Consider the following 19321-nt stretch of genomic DNA (forward strand, 5'->3'; position numbering starts at 1 on the left):
TAGCACACCTTGCTAATTTTGTGTATTTTTAGTAGAGACGGGGTTTCACTATATTGGCCAGACTGGTCTCAAACTCCTGACCTGGTGATCACCCACCTCGGCCTCCAGAAGTGCTGGGATTACAGGCGTGAACCACCGCCCCTGTCCCAATTACTGATTTTTTAAACTAGAAATTACCTTGACAGTGATCTCTAGTGCAGCTTTCAGTGTGATTATATTGTCAGCTATGGAAATAACTTTTCATCCTGATACATCTATTTGTATTTTTCTGCTGATTGCCTCTTCTAGTTTTGTCCTTTGTTCAGTGGTAGCCAAATCCTGAGGTCTTACACTAGATATGTAAAGACTATCTCCTGTTGGCTCAGAGTAATGTCATTGAGATATGTTGATCTATGTGTTCCTGAAAGTGGAATATCACTTTTTTTCTATACTAAAAGATGTCTTCTAAGTTGTTTTCATTGCTTCGGCTTAAGATGGCGTGATTTGCATAATGCCTGCAGTTCTTAGTTGGGTTAAGAAGACCTTAGAGCCTTTTAAAATGATTTCAGATTTCCTGTTAGCCTGGTAAAGTAATTGAGCATATGTTATATGATTCTGAGATGTTCTTGGCATCCTTGCACCTATTTAATTGATAGGTTAAGACCTTACACTTCTAATGCCTAGTCATAGGTAGAGGGCTGGTCCACACAATTTCTATAGCAGTACTCTTTAAAACTTTTTGCTTATATAACTCATATGAGAATTTTGAAAAGTGATGATCCATGCATATTTTTAAGTTTGCATTAAAATTTTTTCTTCATAACTTTGAGTGATTGTGAAGAATATAATTATGGCCAGGTGCAGTGGCTCAAACCTGTAATCCTAACACTTTGGAAGTCTGAGGCAGGAGGATCACTCGAGCCCATGAGTTTGAGACCGGCCTGGGCAGTATAGCGAGACCTTGTCTCTATAAAAAATTAGCCAGGCGTGTTGGTATGCAACTGTTGTCCTAGCTTCTTGGGAGGCTGAGGTGAGAGGATCATGTGAGCCTGAGGATTTTGAAGCTACAGTGAGCTATGATTGTATCACTCCATTCCAGCCTGGGCAACAAAGCAGAGATCCTGTCTCAAAAATAATTAAAGTTTTAAAAAAGAATGTAATTTCTAGAGTATTATAAATATGATTACTTCAGAACTGTTTTATCACTTTTTAAAATGTAACTGGTGGAATCTAAATGTCATAGTGATTTGTTACTTAATACTGATTTAAAAAGATATAAGTAAGCTTTTTATTCAGTACCAGGAATGTCATTCATTACCTTTTTTTTGTGAACTTCTACTTAAATTTCGTATCACACACATAGTTTTATCCTTATAATCTGTTTCCGTGCTTGAAATTCTAACCGATCTGCCTGTAATGCTTTTCTGTAACAAAATTGGATATACAGGCATACTTTTATTGCACTTTGCTTTATTGCACTTTTTAGAAGTTGCATATTTTTTTTAACAAATTGAAAGTTTGTGACAACCCTGCATTAAGTCTCTTGATGCCACTTTTCCAACACCATGTGCTCACTTCATATCTCTGTGTGCTCAGAAGAATGTCACTGAGATCTAGCCAAGGTGTGAATGCAAAGGAAAATTTCTTGAAGGAAATTAAAAGTGCTACTCCAATGAACATATGAATGATAAGAAGGCGAAATCACTTATTGTTGATATGGAGAAAATTTTAGTAGTCTGGATAGATATCAGCCACAACATTCCCTTAAGCCAAAGTCTTATTCAGAACAAGACCCTAACTCTCCTAAGTTCTGTGAAGGCTGAGAGAGGTGAGGAGCTGCAGAAGAAAAGTTTGAAGCTAATGGAGGTTCAAGAGAATCAAGGAAAACAGCCATCTCCATAACATAGAAATATAAGGTGAAGCAGCAAGTGCTGTTGTAGAAGCTGTAGCAAGTTATCCAGAAGATCTAGGTAAAAATCATTGTTGATGGTGGCTATAGTAAATGACAGATTTTCAGTGTGGATACAACAGCCTTCTTTTGGAAGAAGATGCCATCTAGGACTTTTATTGCTGGAGAGGGAAGTCAGTGCCTGCCTTCAGAACTTCCAGTGACAGGCTGACTCTCTTGATAGGGGTTGATGCAGCTGGTGACTTTAAGTGCCAGTGCTCATTGACCGTTTTGAAAATCCTAGAGCCCTTAAGAATTATGCTGAATCTACGGTGTCTGTGCTCTGCAGATAGAACAGCAAAAGCCTGAAGATAGCGTATCTCTTTTCAGCATGATTTACTGAATATCGTAAGACCACTGTTGAGACCTACTGCTTAGAAAAAAAGATTCCTTTCCAAATATTACTGTTCATTGACAGTGCACCTGGTCACCCCAGAGCACTGATAGAGATGTACAAAAGAGAGTAAGGTTGTTTTCATACTGCTAACACAATATCCATTCTGCAGCCCATACAGCAAGGAGTCATTTTGACTTTTAGGTCTTATTGAAGAAACACATTTAGTAATAACTGCCATAGTGATAGTGAGTCCTCTGAGATATGGGCAAAGTAAATGGAAAGCCTTTTGGAAAGGATTCACCATTCTAGATGCCATTAAGAACACTCACATTTCATGGGAGGAGGTCAAAATATCAACATTAAAAGGAATTTGATGGAAGTTGATTCCAGTCATCATGGATGACTTTGAAGGGTTCAGGACTTCAGTAGAGGGGAGTAACTGCACCTGTAGAGGAAGTAGCCAGAGAGTTAGAATTAGAAGTTGAGCCTGAATATGTGACTGCATTTTGCTGTACTATCATCATAAAACTTTAAATAGATGAGGAATTGTTTCTTATGGGTGAACAAAGAAAGTAGTTTCTTGAGACGGAATCTACTCCTAGTGAAGATGCTGTGAACATTGTTGAAATGACATCAAAGACTTTAGAATATTACATAAACTTAGTTGATAAAGCAGCAAGAGGGCTTTAGAGGTTGACTAACTTTGAAAGAAATTCTACTGTAGGAAAGATGCTATCATATAACATTGCAGGCTATGGAGAAATTTTTTTGTGAAAGGATGCAGCAATCTTCGTCATTGTGTTCTTTTAAGAAATTGCCATAGCCAGCTTGGTCTTCAGTGACTACCGCCCTGATCAGTCAGCAGCTGTCAACATGGAGGCAAGACTTTTTACCAGCAAAAAGATTATGACTTGCCAAAGGCTCAGATGATCATTAGCATTTTTTAACAATAAAGCGTTTTTGATAAATGTGCATATTAATGCTTTTTAAGAAGACATAATACTTAAAACTACAGTATAGTGTAAACAGAAGTTTTATGTGTATTGGGAAACCAAAATTCATGTGACTTGCTTTATTGTGGGGCCTAGAACCGAACCTGCAATTTCTCCAAGGTACGCTTCGTGTATAGAAATTACATACTTAAAAGTTTCTTTTGAACTTAATTTCCTCTTAAGTGTTAACAAGTCTTAAATATGTTTCCTATGTTATTTAATTAGTAGTAGTATACAGTTGATCAAACAAATAAATATTACACGTAATTTTATAAAGCCTTAGACATAAAATTCTATAGTGAACATAACCATTTACCAAGGTGTGTGGCGTCCTTCTCCCTAAGTAGTTTAAGTGGCATTGATGAAGATTACTAGGGCAAAGTTTCCATTTCCTTTGTGTAGTTTTTATTTTTAGATGTGTGAGTCTTGAGAAACCGATGGGATTTGAAGGCATTTTTACAGCAACATGACTCATTTCTTTGCCTTCCTTTTGAATTTTGTGCTAAAGAAGCACTTAATGATGTATTGTCACAAAAAAAATTTTAAATGCCCTGTTAACAAGTCAGGCATTTTCTTCAATTTTGATGAAAAGAAAGAGTTGGAAACCAAGTAACTCAAGATGGATTTGGTTTCTTGGTCATTAGAGGCATTAACATTTTCATTGAGATAGATAATATGATTTTCTTTATTTCCTGCTGTAAGCACTACACTATAGTCCCTCTTCCTCCTGACTTCCCTTCCCTGCATCTTTCTCTACCTTCCACAGTATTTTCTCTCATTCCCTTCTGTTTCTGCCTTACTTCCCTCCAGTGTGCATACTCTGTCTGTTCCTCTCTGCCTCCCTTGGTCTTGAGTGCTCTCTTTCCCTCTCCTGATCCTGAAAGGCTGATTCAGGTAAGGGCTGGAAGTCTGACCCTCCATTACCACCCCTCCCCATTACCACTCCATATATACTCTGCAGGTGTACTCCTCCACTCCTGCCAAAGCATGCTTCTAAGCTCCCTTACTTGTCTGCTTGCTTGCTTGCTTTTTTTCCCCTCCCTCCCTCCCTCCCTCCCTCCTTTCCTTTACCCTGTACTCCCCCCACTCACCCAGCTGTCTTTTTCTCTGCCTTTCTCTCTCTATGTAAAATTTGTAGCCTGGGGGCCGTGGCTAACGCCTGTAATCCCAGCACTTTGGGAGGCTGACATGGGCAGATCACGAGGTCAGGAGTTCGAGACCAGCCTGGCCAACATGGTGAAACCCTGTGTCCACTAAAGATACAAAAAATTAGCCGAGCATGGTGGTGTGCACCTGTAATCCCAGCTATTTGGGAGGCTGAGGCAGGAGAATTGCTTGAACCCGGGAGGTGGAGGTTGCAGTGAGCCGACATTGCACCATTGTACTCCAGCCTGGGTGACAGGGCGAGACTCTGTTTCCAAAAAAAAAAAAAAAATTGTAAATTGAATTTTCTTACCTCTCTAATGAATAATCCTCTTACCCACTAATAAAAAATACAGTATGCATGCAAAGTATAGAATCCCTGTTTAAAAAAAAATGGGTGATGCATATAAAAGTCCTTACTACTGTCAGTCACTATTTTAAATGCTGTATGTACATGAACTCATTCCTTATGGCAGGCTTGTGAGATAGGTACTGTTTTTATCATCCTCATTCCTTAGGTGAGGAAACGAAGGCATAGACAGGTTGAGTAACTTGTGTCAAGTTACACAGCCAAAGTGGTGGAATTAGAATTTGGTCTTAGGCAATTGGTCTCAAGCATCTGTGCCTTTACTGTGCTGTTCTGCTTCTAAAAAGACAGTTACTTGAATGGAGTCTTTAGCATTAAAATGAGTTTTTCTTAGTACTAAGAAATGTTTGTTCTTAGTACTGTGGATGTTGTAAGGCTCTGTAGAAGTGTAATTAAGAAATATATAACATCCTTAGGTTTAGGTATCAATTCTAAGAATTGATGATGGTTTCAAATTAATGCTTATTTTAATTGGGAATATGAAAGTGTTAGCTAAATGTGGCATGTCACACTTAATATCCAGGAACATGTCATCAAGATATTCATTCATTCATTCATTCATTCATTCATTCGGCAAATACCAGGTGCCAACTATGCGTCAGGGACCACAATGGTGACAAGACAGACATTGATCATAAAATGCTTTATAGTATAAATAAGATGCTAGCTGCTGTCTTTTGCTAATAGGTAAGCATTGCTTTTAAAATAAGTTTTCAAAGTTATGGAATGGAATTCACCATTTTGCTATTCTTGTTTGTAAGTTGTGACATAGGTTTGAAAGGGGTTTCCCACTAAATGTGTGACTCTAATGACTTTCATATATTTTATATATTGACATTTGAATGTTAAGTCCAGTGTATATACCTTGCATTTTAAGAGATTTTTTTCTGTTAAATTTTTGAAGTAGAAAAATAATAAAATAATCCTTGATGAAGAAACACTTAAGTCAAGTGTACTAAATAAAATCACTTCTTTTATTTTCCATGGGTAACCATTGTTTGTTGTAGGATATAGTTTTTTAAAAATTTTTATGTTTTTGAGACAGCATCTCTTTCTCACTCAGGCTGGAGTACAGTGGAGCGATCATGGCTCACTGCAGCCTCGAACTCCTGGGCTCAAGCAGTCCTACCACCTAGGCCTCCTGAGTAGCTGGGACTACAGGCACGTATCGCTACACCTGGAAAATTTTTGCATTTTTTATAGAGGCACGGTTTTGCTGTGTTACCCAGAATGGTCTCCAGCTCCTGACTCAAGCTGTCTGCCTGCCTCAGCCTCCCTAAGTAATGGGATTACAGGCATGAGCCACTGTGCCCAGCCTAGGATATCGTTTTTAAAAAAGAAAAAAATAACCATTTTTTCAAGTAGCTCCATGAAAAATCTGATCCAGTAGTAAAAAACTTAGTTTGTTAAATATAGAGTTTAAATGTCTTTATATGATATGGCAAGCCAGTTAATACATTGTTTGTTTACACTTTATTTTTGCCATCATTTGCTGTAACTTTATTTTGCAGTTTAATTTTGTGGCCTTTATAGGCTTGATCTACTTTGGCTGGTGTCTCATGCCTGTAATCCAGCACTTGGGAGGCCAAGGCAGATGGATCACTCGAGGCCAAGAGTTCAAGATCAGCCTGGGCAACATGGCGAAACCCTGTCTCTATAAAATATTCAAAAATTTTCTGGGTGGAGTGGTGTGCACCTGTAGTCCTAGCTACTGGGAAGGCTGAAATGGGAGGATGGTTTGAGCCTGGGAGGCGGAGGTTGCAGTGAGCCAAGATCACGCCACTGCACTCCATCCTGGGTGACAGAGTCATAATCTATGACAGAGTCTCAGTAAATAAATTAATTAATTAAATAAATACAGGCTTGATCTTTAGTTAATAGGGCTGCTTTTGAAAAAAAAAGTTTGATCTTACAGTATTGTTATTGAGAATCAAATATAATGGTGTATAAGATTTCTTGGTAAAATTCAATGTGGCATATTCATATAAAGTATTTAACGGTCACAATTTTTCTTCAAAAAGTTAAATTCATAACTGGGACACTGGCCTCTTACTGACTTACTCCTCTTTATTCCCACTGAATTATTTCATGCTCTCTACTTTATCTGGATTATAATAACTTTCCTTGTGTAAGGTACCTGCAGTTCAGGCCCTTCACAATCTGACTCTGATCTGCCTACATTTGCAGGTTTAGTTCTTAATCCCTGTGAATCATTCACAAGATCACTCTGACCCTTGTTTTAGCTATGTTGATTTTACTTATTTATTTATTTATTTATTTATTTATTTATTTATTTAGAGATGGAGTCTGGCTCTGTCTCCCAGGCTCGGTGGGGTGCAATGACACGATCTCCGCTCACTACCTCCCAGGTTCAAGTGATTCTCCTCCCTCAGCCTCCCGAGTAGCTGAGACTACAGGCGCGTGCCACCATGTCGGGCTAATTTTTCTATTTTTAGTAGAGGCAGGATTTCACCATGTTGGCCAGGCTGGTCTTGAACTCTTGACCTCAGGTGATCCACCCGTCTTGACCTCCCAAAGTGCTGGGATTACTATATTGATTTTAAATCATTGTATCTCCTACACACACACACACACACACACACACACAGACAGACAGACACACACACACACACTTTCTTACTCATCTGAATTTTTCTTCACTCCTATATTGATTTTAAATCGTATCTCTTACACATACACACACCCCCCCCACACACACACACACACCCTCTCTCTCACTTGAATTTTTCTTCACTCCTATTTTTGCTTAGTGAGTCTCTGTGTGCCTATTATGGCCCATTTCTAATGTTGCCTTCTATATGAAGTGTGCTTGTTAACATTTTGATTGATCTCTGTGTGTATACTTTGTAAATCTATTTTAATGATGGTACTGATTATCACATTATAAGTACTGTATCATATGAATCTGTCTTGCTTGTCTGAATTGCTTGAGGCCTTGTATCTTTGAAGCTTGGATCCTTATGAACTTGGTATCTGTTTGGTGTTTTCAAAAATATTTATACTTGCATTGTGGTATAGTGGGAAGTATCAGACAGTTGGGTCTATATTCTCAGTACTACCTCATTGTATATGTCACCATGCATAAGTTCCTTATGCTCTCTGTGCTAATATTGATCTCTAATTGGGGAGAATAATCTGTAAGATATTGTCTATAAAGTGCCTACCTAGCCTAGTACTAGTTTCCCTTTAAAAAAAAAAAAGAGTTTTTTGTGTCAGTTTATATTTGTTGGTTGTAGAAAAATCGAAAAATCCAATTTAAAGTGGTTAAATATTGTGGAAAATGTATTGATTCACAGGAAAAGAATTTCTAGAGCTAGTTATCAGTGGTTCAGTGGTATTATCAGGTTCTTTCTGTTGTTCTGTTCTTCCATTGCCAGCATATACCTTAGTCTTTTGGCTGGCTATTCTTGAGATTGCAAGATGGCTCTGAGCAGTTTCAGATACCCCTTATGAAGGCATGGTTTTTTCTCCTATCCTTTTCTTTCTGAAAGATAGCACATCTTCTTTGGTCAAAATTGGGTTACATACTTAACCCCACGTCAACCACTGGCAAGGGCATGAATGACTAGATTGCCTTAGGTTAGTCAAAGTAATACATGGGGTTGGGGTGAGATCTAACTTCTCTGAAAGTTATATGGCAGTCTGATACTTGGAAAAAAAGTCGTGTTATTATCAAGAAAAAGAGTAGGATGGTTTTTGGATAGGTAACTAAAAGTGTCTTCCATGGCATTTCTAGAAAAATTACAAAGAGGAAGAACAAATGCAAGTCTTTAGTGCCTAACTCATAGTAGATACTCAGTTACTCATGCCTTGTTACCATATGGGGCATGTGATGGTCTCACATGGTGAATGAGGATTTCTCTCTCAGGTGCCAGTAGCGTCATCACTGAGAAACTTGTAAGGGAAAATTCATATTCTGAAGAATTCTCCTATAGTAATAGTAGTTGTAGTAGTAGCAGCTGCAGCAAAACTGTTTTCTAATTTGAAATAAAATAAAAAGCTAACACTTTCTGTTTAGCATGTTTTTAATTTGGAGGCTGTTTATAGGTAAAATAGAATCTATCTAAACTGAAGAATTACACGATACATTTAACAAAAATACAAATTATTTGTGCTTTTTATTTTGTTTCTGTTTTCAGTGAATGAACTCATTCTTAAACAAAAGCAAAGATTTGAGGAAAAGAGGTTCAAATTGGACCACTCAGTGAGTAGCACCGTATGTTTCAACTCTTATTACTATTTTTAATACATTTCATTTTGTTGTTTTTATTGGTTTAATATTAGTTAGACGTTAAAGTTTAATATATTACTGATTTTTCTTAAAGGAGATTGTTAGGATTGTTCTAGTCAAATAACTTTCTTAACTGCATTATCTGTAATACTTTACTAGAGTGCTCCTATTTTGAAAGGTCTGGTAGGATTATATTGAAACATTTGTCTTTTAATACTTGACATTTGAAGGATTGTATTGCGTGGTGAAACAATGGTTAGATATTTTCAAAAAAACTGTCGAGGCTGGGCTTATACCTGTAATCCTAACACTTTGGGAGGCCAAGGCTGAAGGATCACTTAAGCCCAAGAATTTGAGACTAGCTTGGGCAACATAGTGAGAGTCTGTCTATATTCAAAGAAAAACAAAAACAAACCTTTGAAAGATTCTCAATTTTAAAGGCTTAGTCCCAAATTACCAAGGCAAATGAGCTTAATACCTTACTACATGCAAAATTGAAAATATGGCTAGACAAATAATTAAATTCAGTTATTTTGAAGGTAAATTACAGCTTTAGAATATTCTCGAATGTACCTTTTATATTTGTTATCTTAATTCATTTAAGGGAGAAGAAATAGTGTTTACGTTATAACTAGAAGACAGTAGGGAGCCACTAGCTAGGAAGGAGGAGTAGTTTGGAACATTGCAGTGTATTTTTGGTATCTATGTAATGAGCATATTAGGAAGTAGCAAGTAAACATTTGTTTTAGTCTCTAAAACAGTCTTCTTAGGAAGTTGTTGTTTCTTCTTTCTTCATTTTTAGAATGGCCACAGGTGGCAGATATTTCAAGATTTGTTGGGAACTGACCAAGATAACCTTGATTTGGCCAATGTCAATCTTATGTTGGAGTTACTAGTGCAGAAGAAGAAACAACTGGAAGCAGTAAGTGGTAGCTAAACTTAAAAAATATTTTAAATGGTTAACTTTATTGCAATGAAAAAGATATAAAAAATGATAGGATAACTTCACTAATCCACTCATTTTTACTCAGCTAGAAACAGCTACAAAGTGTCACTTCTGCTAGATTCCCCCTTTTAGTAACTTAAAGAGCAATTTCCATACATTATAACTTATTTGCAATGACCAGTTTTTATTAACAAAAGCTGAATGTTAAAAATCTTGAGAAAGAAAAGTTTCATTTTCATAGGAAATAGTTTTGTTGGTCATTTGTCTTCTAATGAGTATCTTTCTTGCCATATCATCCGCTCTTCATATGTGAGAGTTGGAGGAGAAATAGAGATTATTTTTATCTACATAAAATTGTTTCAGCAGGTGTCCATTGGTAGCAATAGTAGTGTATGGCATAACAAAGAGCATTTAGAGATCTGTACTAAATATATCTTATTTAATGTAATGTAAAATGCAAGTGTTGGGTATTGAGTATGATATAAGCAACACACAGCATAAGCAAATACTACCCTGAGGCTAAACATAAAGGGAGTATTTATTGACACAGTAAGGGAGTGAATAACACATACACACAAAAAGGAATAGTTGAACAACCAAACTTTGAGAAGATTAGAACCATGGCTTCTCTGGAATGCTACAAGTACATGAGATTAGGGATTTGAATGTTGTTGAGAGTCTTTCTTTTGTGCCCCTTGTGACTGTTTGATTGGGACAGCTCTGATTTTCTTTTCTTACAGACTTCTTTATCACATGGTGGATAATAATGTCATTTGCACTCTTGGTTTATATGCGTGTTTTTTGATAAAAGAAAAAAAGGAGCTTTTGTTTCCAACTGTAGTTAAAAATTTTCTGTGGCTAGATTATGATTAACTTAGCTTGGATCTGGATCCCACTCACTGTGGTGGGGATCTACTAGTAGGAGAAAGGTGTGTCAGGTTGAGCCAACCAAGATGAGTTGTCTCCCATGTTGTATCTGTTTGGGAGGTGGGGTTCATGGGAATTTCTCTTACGGTTTTAACCATAGTTTTCTGTTAGCATCTACTATGTGCCAGGGGTTGTGTTAAGGGCTGTGGACAAGCTAAAGTTCTGCTGTGTGTGTGTGTTTGTGAACTAAATCAGTAAAGCACGTATTTTCACATGGTGATAAGTAATAGAAAAGACTTTTTTTTTTTTTTTTTTTTTTTTTTTTAAGGGACAAAGTTTCCCTCTGTCACCCACCCAGTCTGGAGTGCAGTGGTATAGTCATAGCTCACTGCATCCTCTACCTCCTGGGCTCAAGTGATCCTCCTGCCTCAGCCTCCCACTCACGCCACTATTGTTTTTAATTTTTAAATCACCCAACTAGTTTATTTTTATTTTTATTTTTTGTAGATACAGGTCTCAGTATATTGCCTACAGTAGTCTCAAAGTCCTGGCTTCAAGCAGTCCTCCCACCTGAGCCTCCCAAGGTGCTGGTATTATAGGCATGAGCCACTGCTCCTGGCCCTAAAATGACTTTATATGAAAGATTGAACATATGCAGTTACCTTGCTCCCTTTTGAAATGATAATGACAGTAAATTAGGGATTTTAAAGAGGCAAAAAATAAAAATAAAAATGAGAGAAGATATATTTTCAGGAATGTTTACTAAGCTATGAAACAGATGGACAAAAGGTAATATATTAGTAGATCTGAGGAAACTGAATGCTACACCAGCAATAGGGAGAAAGCTAAGAACTGACCCTATTTATATTGTGGAGCAGAGGCCCTGGGATTGGGACCATCAGGTATCTGATACAGTAAAGGCTGAAAACAGAATGATTGGTTGAGAATCTGTTTAAGAAGCAGTTGGAATCCCTGATTCCTTCCTATATAAGCTAATGATTCTTCCTTTTCTACTTTAGGAGAAAACTATAATTTTTAACCCCTCCACCCCCAACAGAGGTGGTAAGAGAGAGGCTCTCTGGACCACTTCGTAACAGGCACACTTAAAGATGTATGTGGGTGTTCCTACTTCTCCACAGCCTCGTCAGCATCTGTTGTTTCTTGGATTTTTAATAATTGCCATTCTGACTGATGTGAGATGGTATCTCATTGTGGTTTTGATTTGCATTTATCTAATGATCAGTGATGTTGAGCTTTTTTGTCATATGTTTTTTGGCCACATAAATGTCTTTTGAGAAGTGTCTGTTCATATCCTTTGCCCACGTTTTCATGGGGTTGTTTATTTTTTTTCCTGTAAATTTGTTTTAAGTTCCTTGTAGATTGTGGATATTAGACCTTTGTCAGATGGGTAGATTGCAAAAATTTTTCCCCATTCTTTAGCTTGCCTGTTCACTCTGATGCTAGTTTATTTTGCTGTGCAGAAGCTCTTCAGTTTAATTAGATCCCATATGCCAATTTTGGCTTTTGTCGCAATTGCTTTTGATGTTTCAGTCATGAAGTCTTTGCCCATTCCTCTGTCCTGAATGGTATTGCCTAGGTAACAAACCTACACATTCTGCACTTGTGTCCCAGAACTTAAAGTTTAAAAAAAAAAAAAAAAAGGTGTGTGTGGGCTACCATACCAAAAGCAGATAATTACATAGTGAAAGTGAGAACTGGTAACCTTCCTACCTTCTAATATGCCAGCATTAGTCTTTGTTTCCTTTTTGGCTTGGAATTGAAGAAACACAGTTGTCTTACTAGATTACAGATTCTTTCCTATTATTTTCTGAAGAGAGAGCCACGTCAGAAGCAAAGTTCCTGTCATATATGTATTTTTTTACATTATTGCTTTCTGTTTTACTTTTCATTATTATTTAACCTGAATCTTTCCAGCATACAGAAAAGTACGGAAAATAATACGGAACTCTAAAATACTCCTTCTTAGTTTTAATAAATGAAGATTTTGGCATATGTCTCAGATCTGACTTAAGAATTAATTATTTTCATACTTAAACCCCTCTCATCTCATTCCCTTCTCCTAGTGTAACCACCATATGAAGTTGGCAACAATCCTTCTCAAGCATGTGTATGCGTTTCTTATGTATGTTAGTATCTACAACCATATAAAGTATTGTTTGTATGAGTTAGAGGTTTATATAAAGGGTTTCATACTGTAGTTATCCTTTTGAAATATACCTATTCATTTACTTTTTGAGGTTCATATTAATAAATGTAGATTTGGTTTATTTATTTTAGCTTCTTTACAGTAATCTGTTTCAGAAATGTATCTATTATTAGAGCCGGGTGCGGTGGCTCACGCCTGTAATCCCAGCACTTTAGGAGGCCGAGGCGGGTAGATTACCAGGTCAGGAGATCGAGACTATGCTGGCTAACATGGTGAAACCCTGTCTCTACTAAAAAATACAAAAAAATTAGCCAGGCGTGGTGGCAGGCACCTGTAGCCCCAGCTACTCGGGAGGCTGAAGCAGGAGAATGGCGTGAACCCAGGAGGCGGAGCTTGCATTGTGCACCACTGCACTCCAGCCTGGGCGACAGAGTGAGACTCGTCTCAAAAAAAAAATACAGAATTAACCGGGGTGGTGGCACATGCCTGTAGTCTCAGCTGCTCAGGAAGCTGAGGCAGGAAAATCGCTTGAACCCAGGAGGTGGAGGTTGCGGTGAGCCGAGATCACACCATTGCACTCCAGCCTGAGTGACAAGAGTGAAACTCTGTCTCAAAAAAAAAAGAAATATATCTATTATTCTATCGATGGGCATTTGGATTCTCAATTCTTAGTTGTGTCAGCACTACATTTAGTATACCTTTCTCCTTGTGCTCGCATTAGGCAATATGCACACATTTTAACCTTATTAAATGTTTGATATTGACAGATTGCTCTTCTGTGGGTTTATGCCATATAAACACTTGGTATTTTCTTTTTTTTAGTTACTGCCGGTCTGATAATTATCAAATGCTGTTTGTGTGTATGTGTGTTTTTAAAATAAATTTCTGTAATAACTAGTACAATTGAGAATTTCTTCATTTGGCCACCGTTGTTTTCTGTTTGATGAATTACCTATTCATATTCTGTGTCCATTTTCCTGATGGATCATTTTTCTTTTTTCTTACTGATTTGTATATGTGTGTGTGTGCTTGTATTTTGGATATTAATACTTTGCCAAGTATATATTTTGGTAATTGAATTCTAGTTGAATTACATTATAGTTGGAAAACATAATTTACATGATTTTAGGTGATTCCATTTTAGATGCTTTGTTGATTCATTACTTACAACTTTTTGTCTTTTTAGTGGTTGCTTTAGAGTTTTTAATACAATTGCTACCACATTCTATATTAAAGTAATATTATACTACTTCATCTGTATTACAAGAACCTTAGGCTGGGCGCAGTGGCTTACGCCTGTAATCCTAGCACTTTGGGAGGCCGAGGTGGGCAGATTGCCTGAGCTCAGGAGTTCGAGACCAGCCTGGGCAACATGGTGAAACCCTGTCTCTACTATAAATACAAAAATTTAGCCAGGTGTGGCGGTGTGTGCCTGTAGTCCCAGCTACTTGGGAGGCTGAGGAGGATTGCTTGAACCCAGGAGGCAGAGGTTGCAGTGAGCCAAGATTGTGCCACTGCACTCCAGCCTGGGAGACAGAACAAGAAAAAAAAAAGTCTCCAAGAAAAAAAAAAAAAGGAACCTTAAAAACAGTATACTTTCATTTTGTCTCTCCTGGCCACTGTAGTATTTTATGTCATAGATTTTACTTCTAAATATTTTATATATTCCACAACACATTGTTATTAATTGTGGTTAAATTATGGAGATTTCTAACAAGTCTTGTATTACCCATTTATTTACCATTTCTAGTGTACTATATTCTTTCGAGTAGATCAGTTTCTATCTGTTATTTTCCTTTAGCCTCAAGGACGTCATTTACCATTTCTTTAGTGCAGGGCTGCTGGAAGCAAATTATTTCTTTTATATGTCTGACAAAGTCTTTATGTTTGAAAGGTATTCCATATGAGTATAAAATTCCATATTGACTTTTAAAGAAATGTTGCTCTACTGTCTTCTAGCATTGTTTCAGATGAAAAGTCTGCTGTCATTCTTATCTTTTGTCTTCTTAATGAAATATGTTTCTCCCAGTTTAAGATACTCTTTTTATGGATGTAAGCATTTTGATTATGATGTGCCTTGCAATAGAATTTTTCCCCCCCTTTGTGTTTTTTTGTTACTGCGTTCTTTGAATTTTTTTAGATCTGTAGATTTATAGTTTGCTTCAGATTTAGAAAATTTTTGGCCATTTCTTCAGATATTTTTATGTCTCCCTTCCACTTTGGGAATTCCAATTACATACCTCTTAGGCTAGTTGAAGTTGTTGTTTAGGTCACTGATGAAAGTTTTCTTCATTTTGTTTGATCTTTTTCATCTCTCTAGTTCCTTTTTGGATAGTTTCTATTGCTGTCTTCAATTTTTTTCCATGTAGATTGACTTTTCCCCTTATTGTAGGATATATTTTTCTGCTTCTTTGCATGCTTGTTTCTTAGATGCCAGAAATTATAAATTTTGCCTTTTCAGTGCTGAATATTTGTGTAATCCTTTATATATTCCTGAATTTTGTCCTGACATATAGTTAAGTTACTTGGAAACAGTTTGAATCTCTTGAAGCTGGTTCTTAAGGTATGATAGGTAGGACCAGAGCAGTTTTTTGTCTCTGCTAGTTTTGCCTCACTACTGAGACAACCTTTTTGAGTAAATGATGCGTGTATATTTCTTGGTTTTTCTACTCTGGCTGCTGGGAACATGTAATATTTCTGACCCTTTGTCTGGAAAGCATTGTTTCATATAGTTGGACTGGTGTTTTGTTGTTTAAGGCAGGAATGTAAATCTAGTCCCTTTTACTCCATTTTTGCCCAAAGGGGAAGCTCAATTTGCATGTGTTTAGTCCTTTGAAATTGATAGCGATTTTCATTGTAGCTCAGCATAATCTGTTTTGTAAATATTCCACTTGCATTTGAAAACTGTTTTTATTCATTGTAGTGCTTTATAAATATGATTATGTAGAGTTGGTTGATATTATTATTATTGTTATTATTATTTTTTTGAGATGGAGTCTCTCTTTGCCACCCAGGCTGGAGTGCAGTGGCTTGATCTCCGCTGCAACCTCTGCCTCCCAGGTTCAAGTGATTCTCCTGCCTCAACCTCCCAAGTAGCTGGGATTACTGGCATGCATCACCCCCCTCGGCTTATTTTTATATTTTTGGTAGAGATGGGGGGCTCACCATGTTGACCAAGCTGGTCTTGAACTCCTGGCCTTGGGTGATCTGCCTGCATTGGCCTCCAGAAGTGCGGAAATTACAGGTGTGAGCCACCACACCCAGCCAGTTAATATTATTAAAATTGTTTTTCTCCTTGCTCTGTTAGTTGCTGACAAATGTGTTACATTTATAATTTTAATTGTCTATTTTTGTTTTCCTTTTTGGTAATTTTTGCTTCATGTATTTTGAAGCCCTGTTATTAGGTGCAGTTCATACATGTTTAGAATTTTTATGTCTTCTGGATGAATCATCTCCTTTATTATTATTATGAAATGGATATGTTTATTGTTGGAACTATTTCCTGTTCTGAAGTCTGCTTTGTCTGGTACTGATATAGCCACAGCACCTTACTTATAGCTAATGTTTCCATAGTATAGTCTTCTGCATGCTTGTACTTTAATTCTGTCATTGTCCTTATAAAGTGTGTGTCTCTAACAGTAGGTAGGTATTTTTTTCTGTTGTTTTTAAAAACATAGTCTAATAAGTGCATTGAATTGAAGTGCTCAAGTCTATTTAAATTTTGTTTAATATAATTATTGATATGGTTGGGTTTGAGTCTACACCATGGTATTTGTTTTCCATTTCACCCTCCTGTTCTTTATCACCTCTTCCTCCTTTCTCGTCTTCTTTAGACGTCATTGGGTTTTCATCATTCCATTTTATCTTCTCTGTTTTACATGTACTACTTTTTATTGTAATTTTAGTGTTTAAATACCACAAAAGGCCTTTTCTCCCACACAGTTTATGGTATGCTACTTCAAGAACAATATGTTTTTAGGCAATCTTGAATATATAGTATTCCACTCTAAGGAAAATGTGAAACTTTACAATAACACAGTTTACTAAACTTCTGCTTTTTTTGGTTCAAACCATGCTATAAATCCCACCAAACTTTTTTTTTTCTTTTTTTAAACATTGTTATTTTGGCTTTTGAAGATAGGATACCAAAATAAATAAATAAATAAATAAGAATGAAAACCCGCCAGTCTCTTTTTTTTTATTTACCCAAATGTTTACCTTTTCAGATGCTCTTCATTTTTTCTTGCATCCATCCGGATGATTTCCCTTTTACTTGTATAACTTTTTTTACTATTTCTTGTAAAGCAGATTGTTTTGCTCTATATAGCAGCTTTGGGTTTTCTTTTTAAAACACTTTAAAGATATTTTCACTGTTCTTTTGTTTCTGATGAAATCAGTAGTCATTTTTACCATCCTTCTCCTAAAACTAGTATATCATTTTTCTAACCGCTTTTAAGACTTTCTTTTTGACGCCGGTTGTCAGCAGTTTGATTATGTTATTCCTACATTTTATTATTTTTATATTTATCCTTCTTGGGTTTCATGGAACAAGAAGGTCTGTTCTTTTTTTTATTTTGTTTGTTGGCAGCGAACAAATTCAATGCCTAGGATTTAATTTTTGAACATGATGAGCCATTACTTATTCAGCCTTTTGCTCTACTTCTTTTTCTGTAAGTTTCTAGTCATATGTTGTTATAATGTTTCATGTTATAGACTTCTGATGCTCTGTTCTTATTTTCCTTTTTTCTCTGTGAATTTAAATAATTTGTATTGAACTGTGTTTGAGTTTGTTATTCCTTTCCTCTATTATGCCTGCTTTGCTCTTAATTTCATTCAATTTTTAAATTTTAATTCATTTATAAAATAATTTATTTATTTTTTTAGGAGCAAGGATGAGAGACTGACCTCTTTGGTTTTATTCAGGAATTTAGCTTAGTTGGGGCTTAATTGCTGCTTGAGTTAGTTTCAGTCATTGGCTTTAAAGAATAGTATGCATTTTTGGTTTATCCCCTTTTTTGCTACTGTGGAAGTAACCTTTTACATTTTAATCTGAAGAGGATTAAACACTATGTTTTTTTAACTGAAATGTTTTGTATTGTGAAAGTGCTGTCTCTGTGATGCCAGTGCTTCCAAATTTAAGTCACTTATTATATGAACTGTTGTCACTTTTTGTAAATATTCCTCTTATGCTTTGAAGCATGTGTGTTCTGAAATTGTTTCAAGGATTTATGTTCTTTATGTCTAATATCTTTCTATTTAAAATTTTCTATTAAAATTATTTAAAAATAAAACCCCAGCTAATACAGAAGAAAGTGGATTAATTTACTAATGTGATTATGGATTTTTCAATTTTCCTTTCAATACTGTCATCTTCTAGTTTTATATCTTTTCAGTCTTTTTGTATTTAACTTTTAAGTTCAGGAGTACATGTGCAGGTTTGTCATATATAGGTAAACTTGTGTCATGGGGATTCGTTGTACAGATTATTTTGTCACCCAGCTATTAAGACTAATATCCATTAGTTATTTTTCCTGATCCTTTTCCTCTTCCTGCCCACCACCTGCTGGTAGGCCCCAGTGTGTATTGTTCCCTTCTATGTGTCCATGTGTCCTCATCGTTTAGTTCTCACTTGTAAGTGAGAACACACGGTATTTGGTTTTCATCCTGTGTTAGTTTGCTAAGGATAACGGTTTCTAGTTCCATTTATGTTCCTGCAGAGGATGTGATCTCCTTTTTTATGGCTGCATAGCATTCTATCGTGTATATGCACCATATTTTCTTTATCTAATCTACCATTAATGAACATTTAGGTTGATTCCATGTCTGCTATGGTAAATAGTGTTGCAGTGAACATACATGTGCATGCGTCTTTATAATAGAAGGATTTATATTGCTTTGAATATCCTGGTCACATACACCCTTTCAGGGCTGAGCCAGGAAGAAATGGAATCCCTGAACAGACCAGTGAAGAGCTCCAACATTAAATCAGTAATAAATAGCCCTACCAGATATGCAAAGAAAAGCTGGTACCATTCCTACTGAAACTGTTCCCAAAAATTGAGGAAGAGGCACTCCTTGCTAAGTATTCTATGAGGCCAGCATCATCTTGATACCAAAACCTGGCAGAGACACAACAAAAAAAGGAAACTTAAGACCAATATTATTGATTCACATCCATGCAAAAATCCTCAACAAAATACTGGCAAATTGAATCCCGCAGTACACCAAAAAGCTTGTCCAGCATGATAAAGTAGGCTTTATCTTTGGGATGCAAGACTGGTTCAACATATGCAAATCAATAAATGTGATCTATCACATAAATG

General features: G+C 36.4%; 1 protein-coding gene across 6 annotated transcripts in view; it reads left to right on the forward strand.

Annotated features, from left to right (window-relative positions):
- The window catches only part of COP1 (COP1 E3 ubiquitin ligase), a 259066-nt gene that overhangs the window by 33488 nt on the left and 206257 nt on the right, over positions 1 to 19321 (forward strand). For 2 of the 6 annotated variants that reach the window (XM_007989395.3, XM_007989399.3), the window contains exons 4-5: positions 8927 to 9003; positions 9821 to 9940. The exons of 2 other annotated variants lie outside the window; for them this stretch is intronic. In XM_007989395.3, coding sequence (XP_007987586.1) covers positions 8927 to 9003; positions 9821 to 9940 — 197 coding nt within the window. The remainder of the gene's footprint in view (positions 1 to 8926; positions 9004 to 9820; positions 9941 to 19321) is intronic. 2 more of the 6 variants (XM_007989398.3, XM_007989400.3) reach the window with 1 other exon arrangement.

Source organism: Chlorocebus sabaeus, chromosome 25 (assembly GCF_047675955.1).
Source record: "Chlorocebus sabaeus isolate Y175 chromosome 25, mChlSab1.0.hap1, whole genome shotgun sequence".
Taxonomy (NCBI): domain Eukaryota; kingdom Metazoa; phylum Chordata; class Mammalia; order Primates; family Cercopithecidae; genus Chlorocebus; species Chlorocebus sabaeus.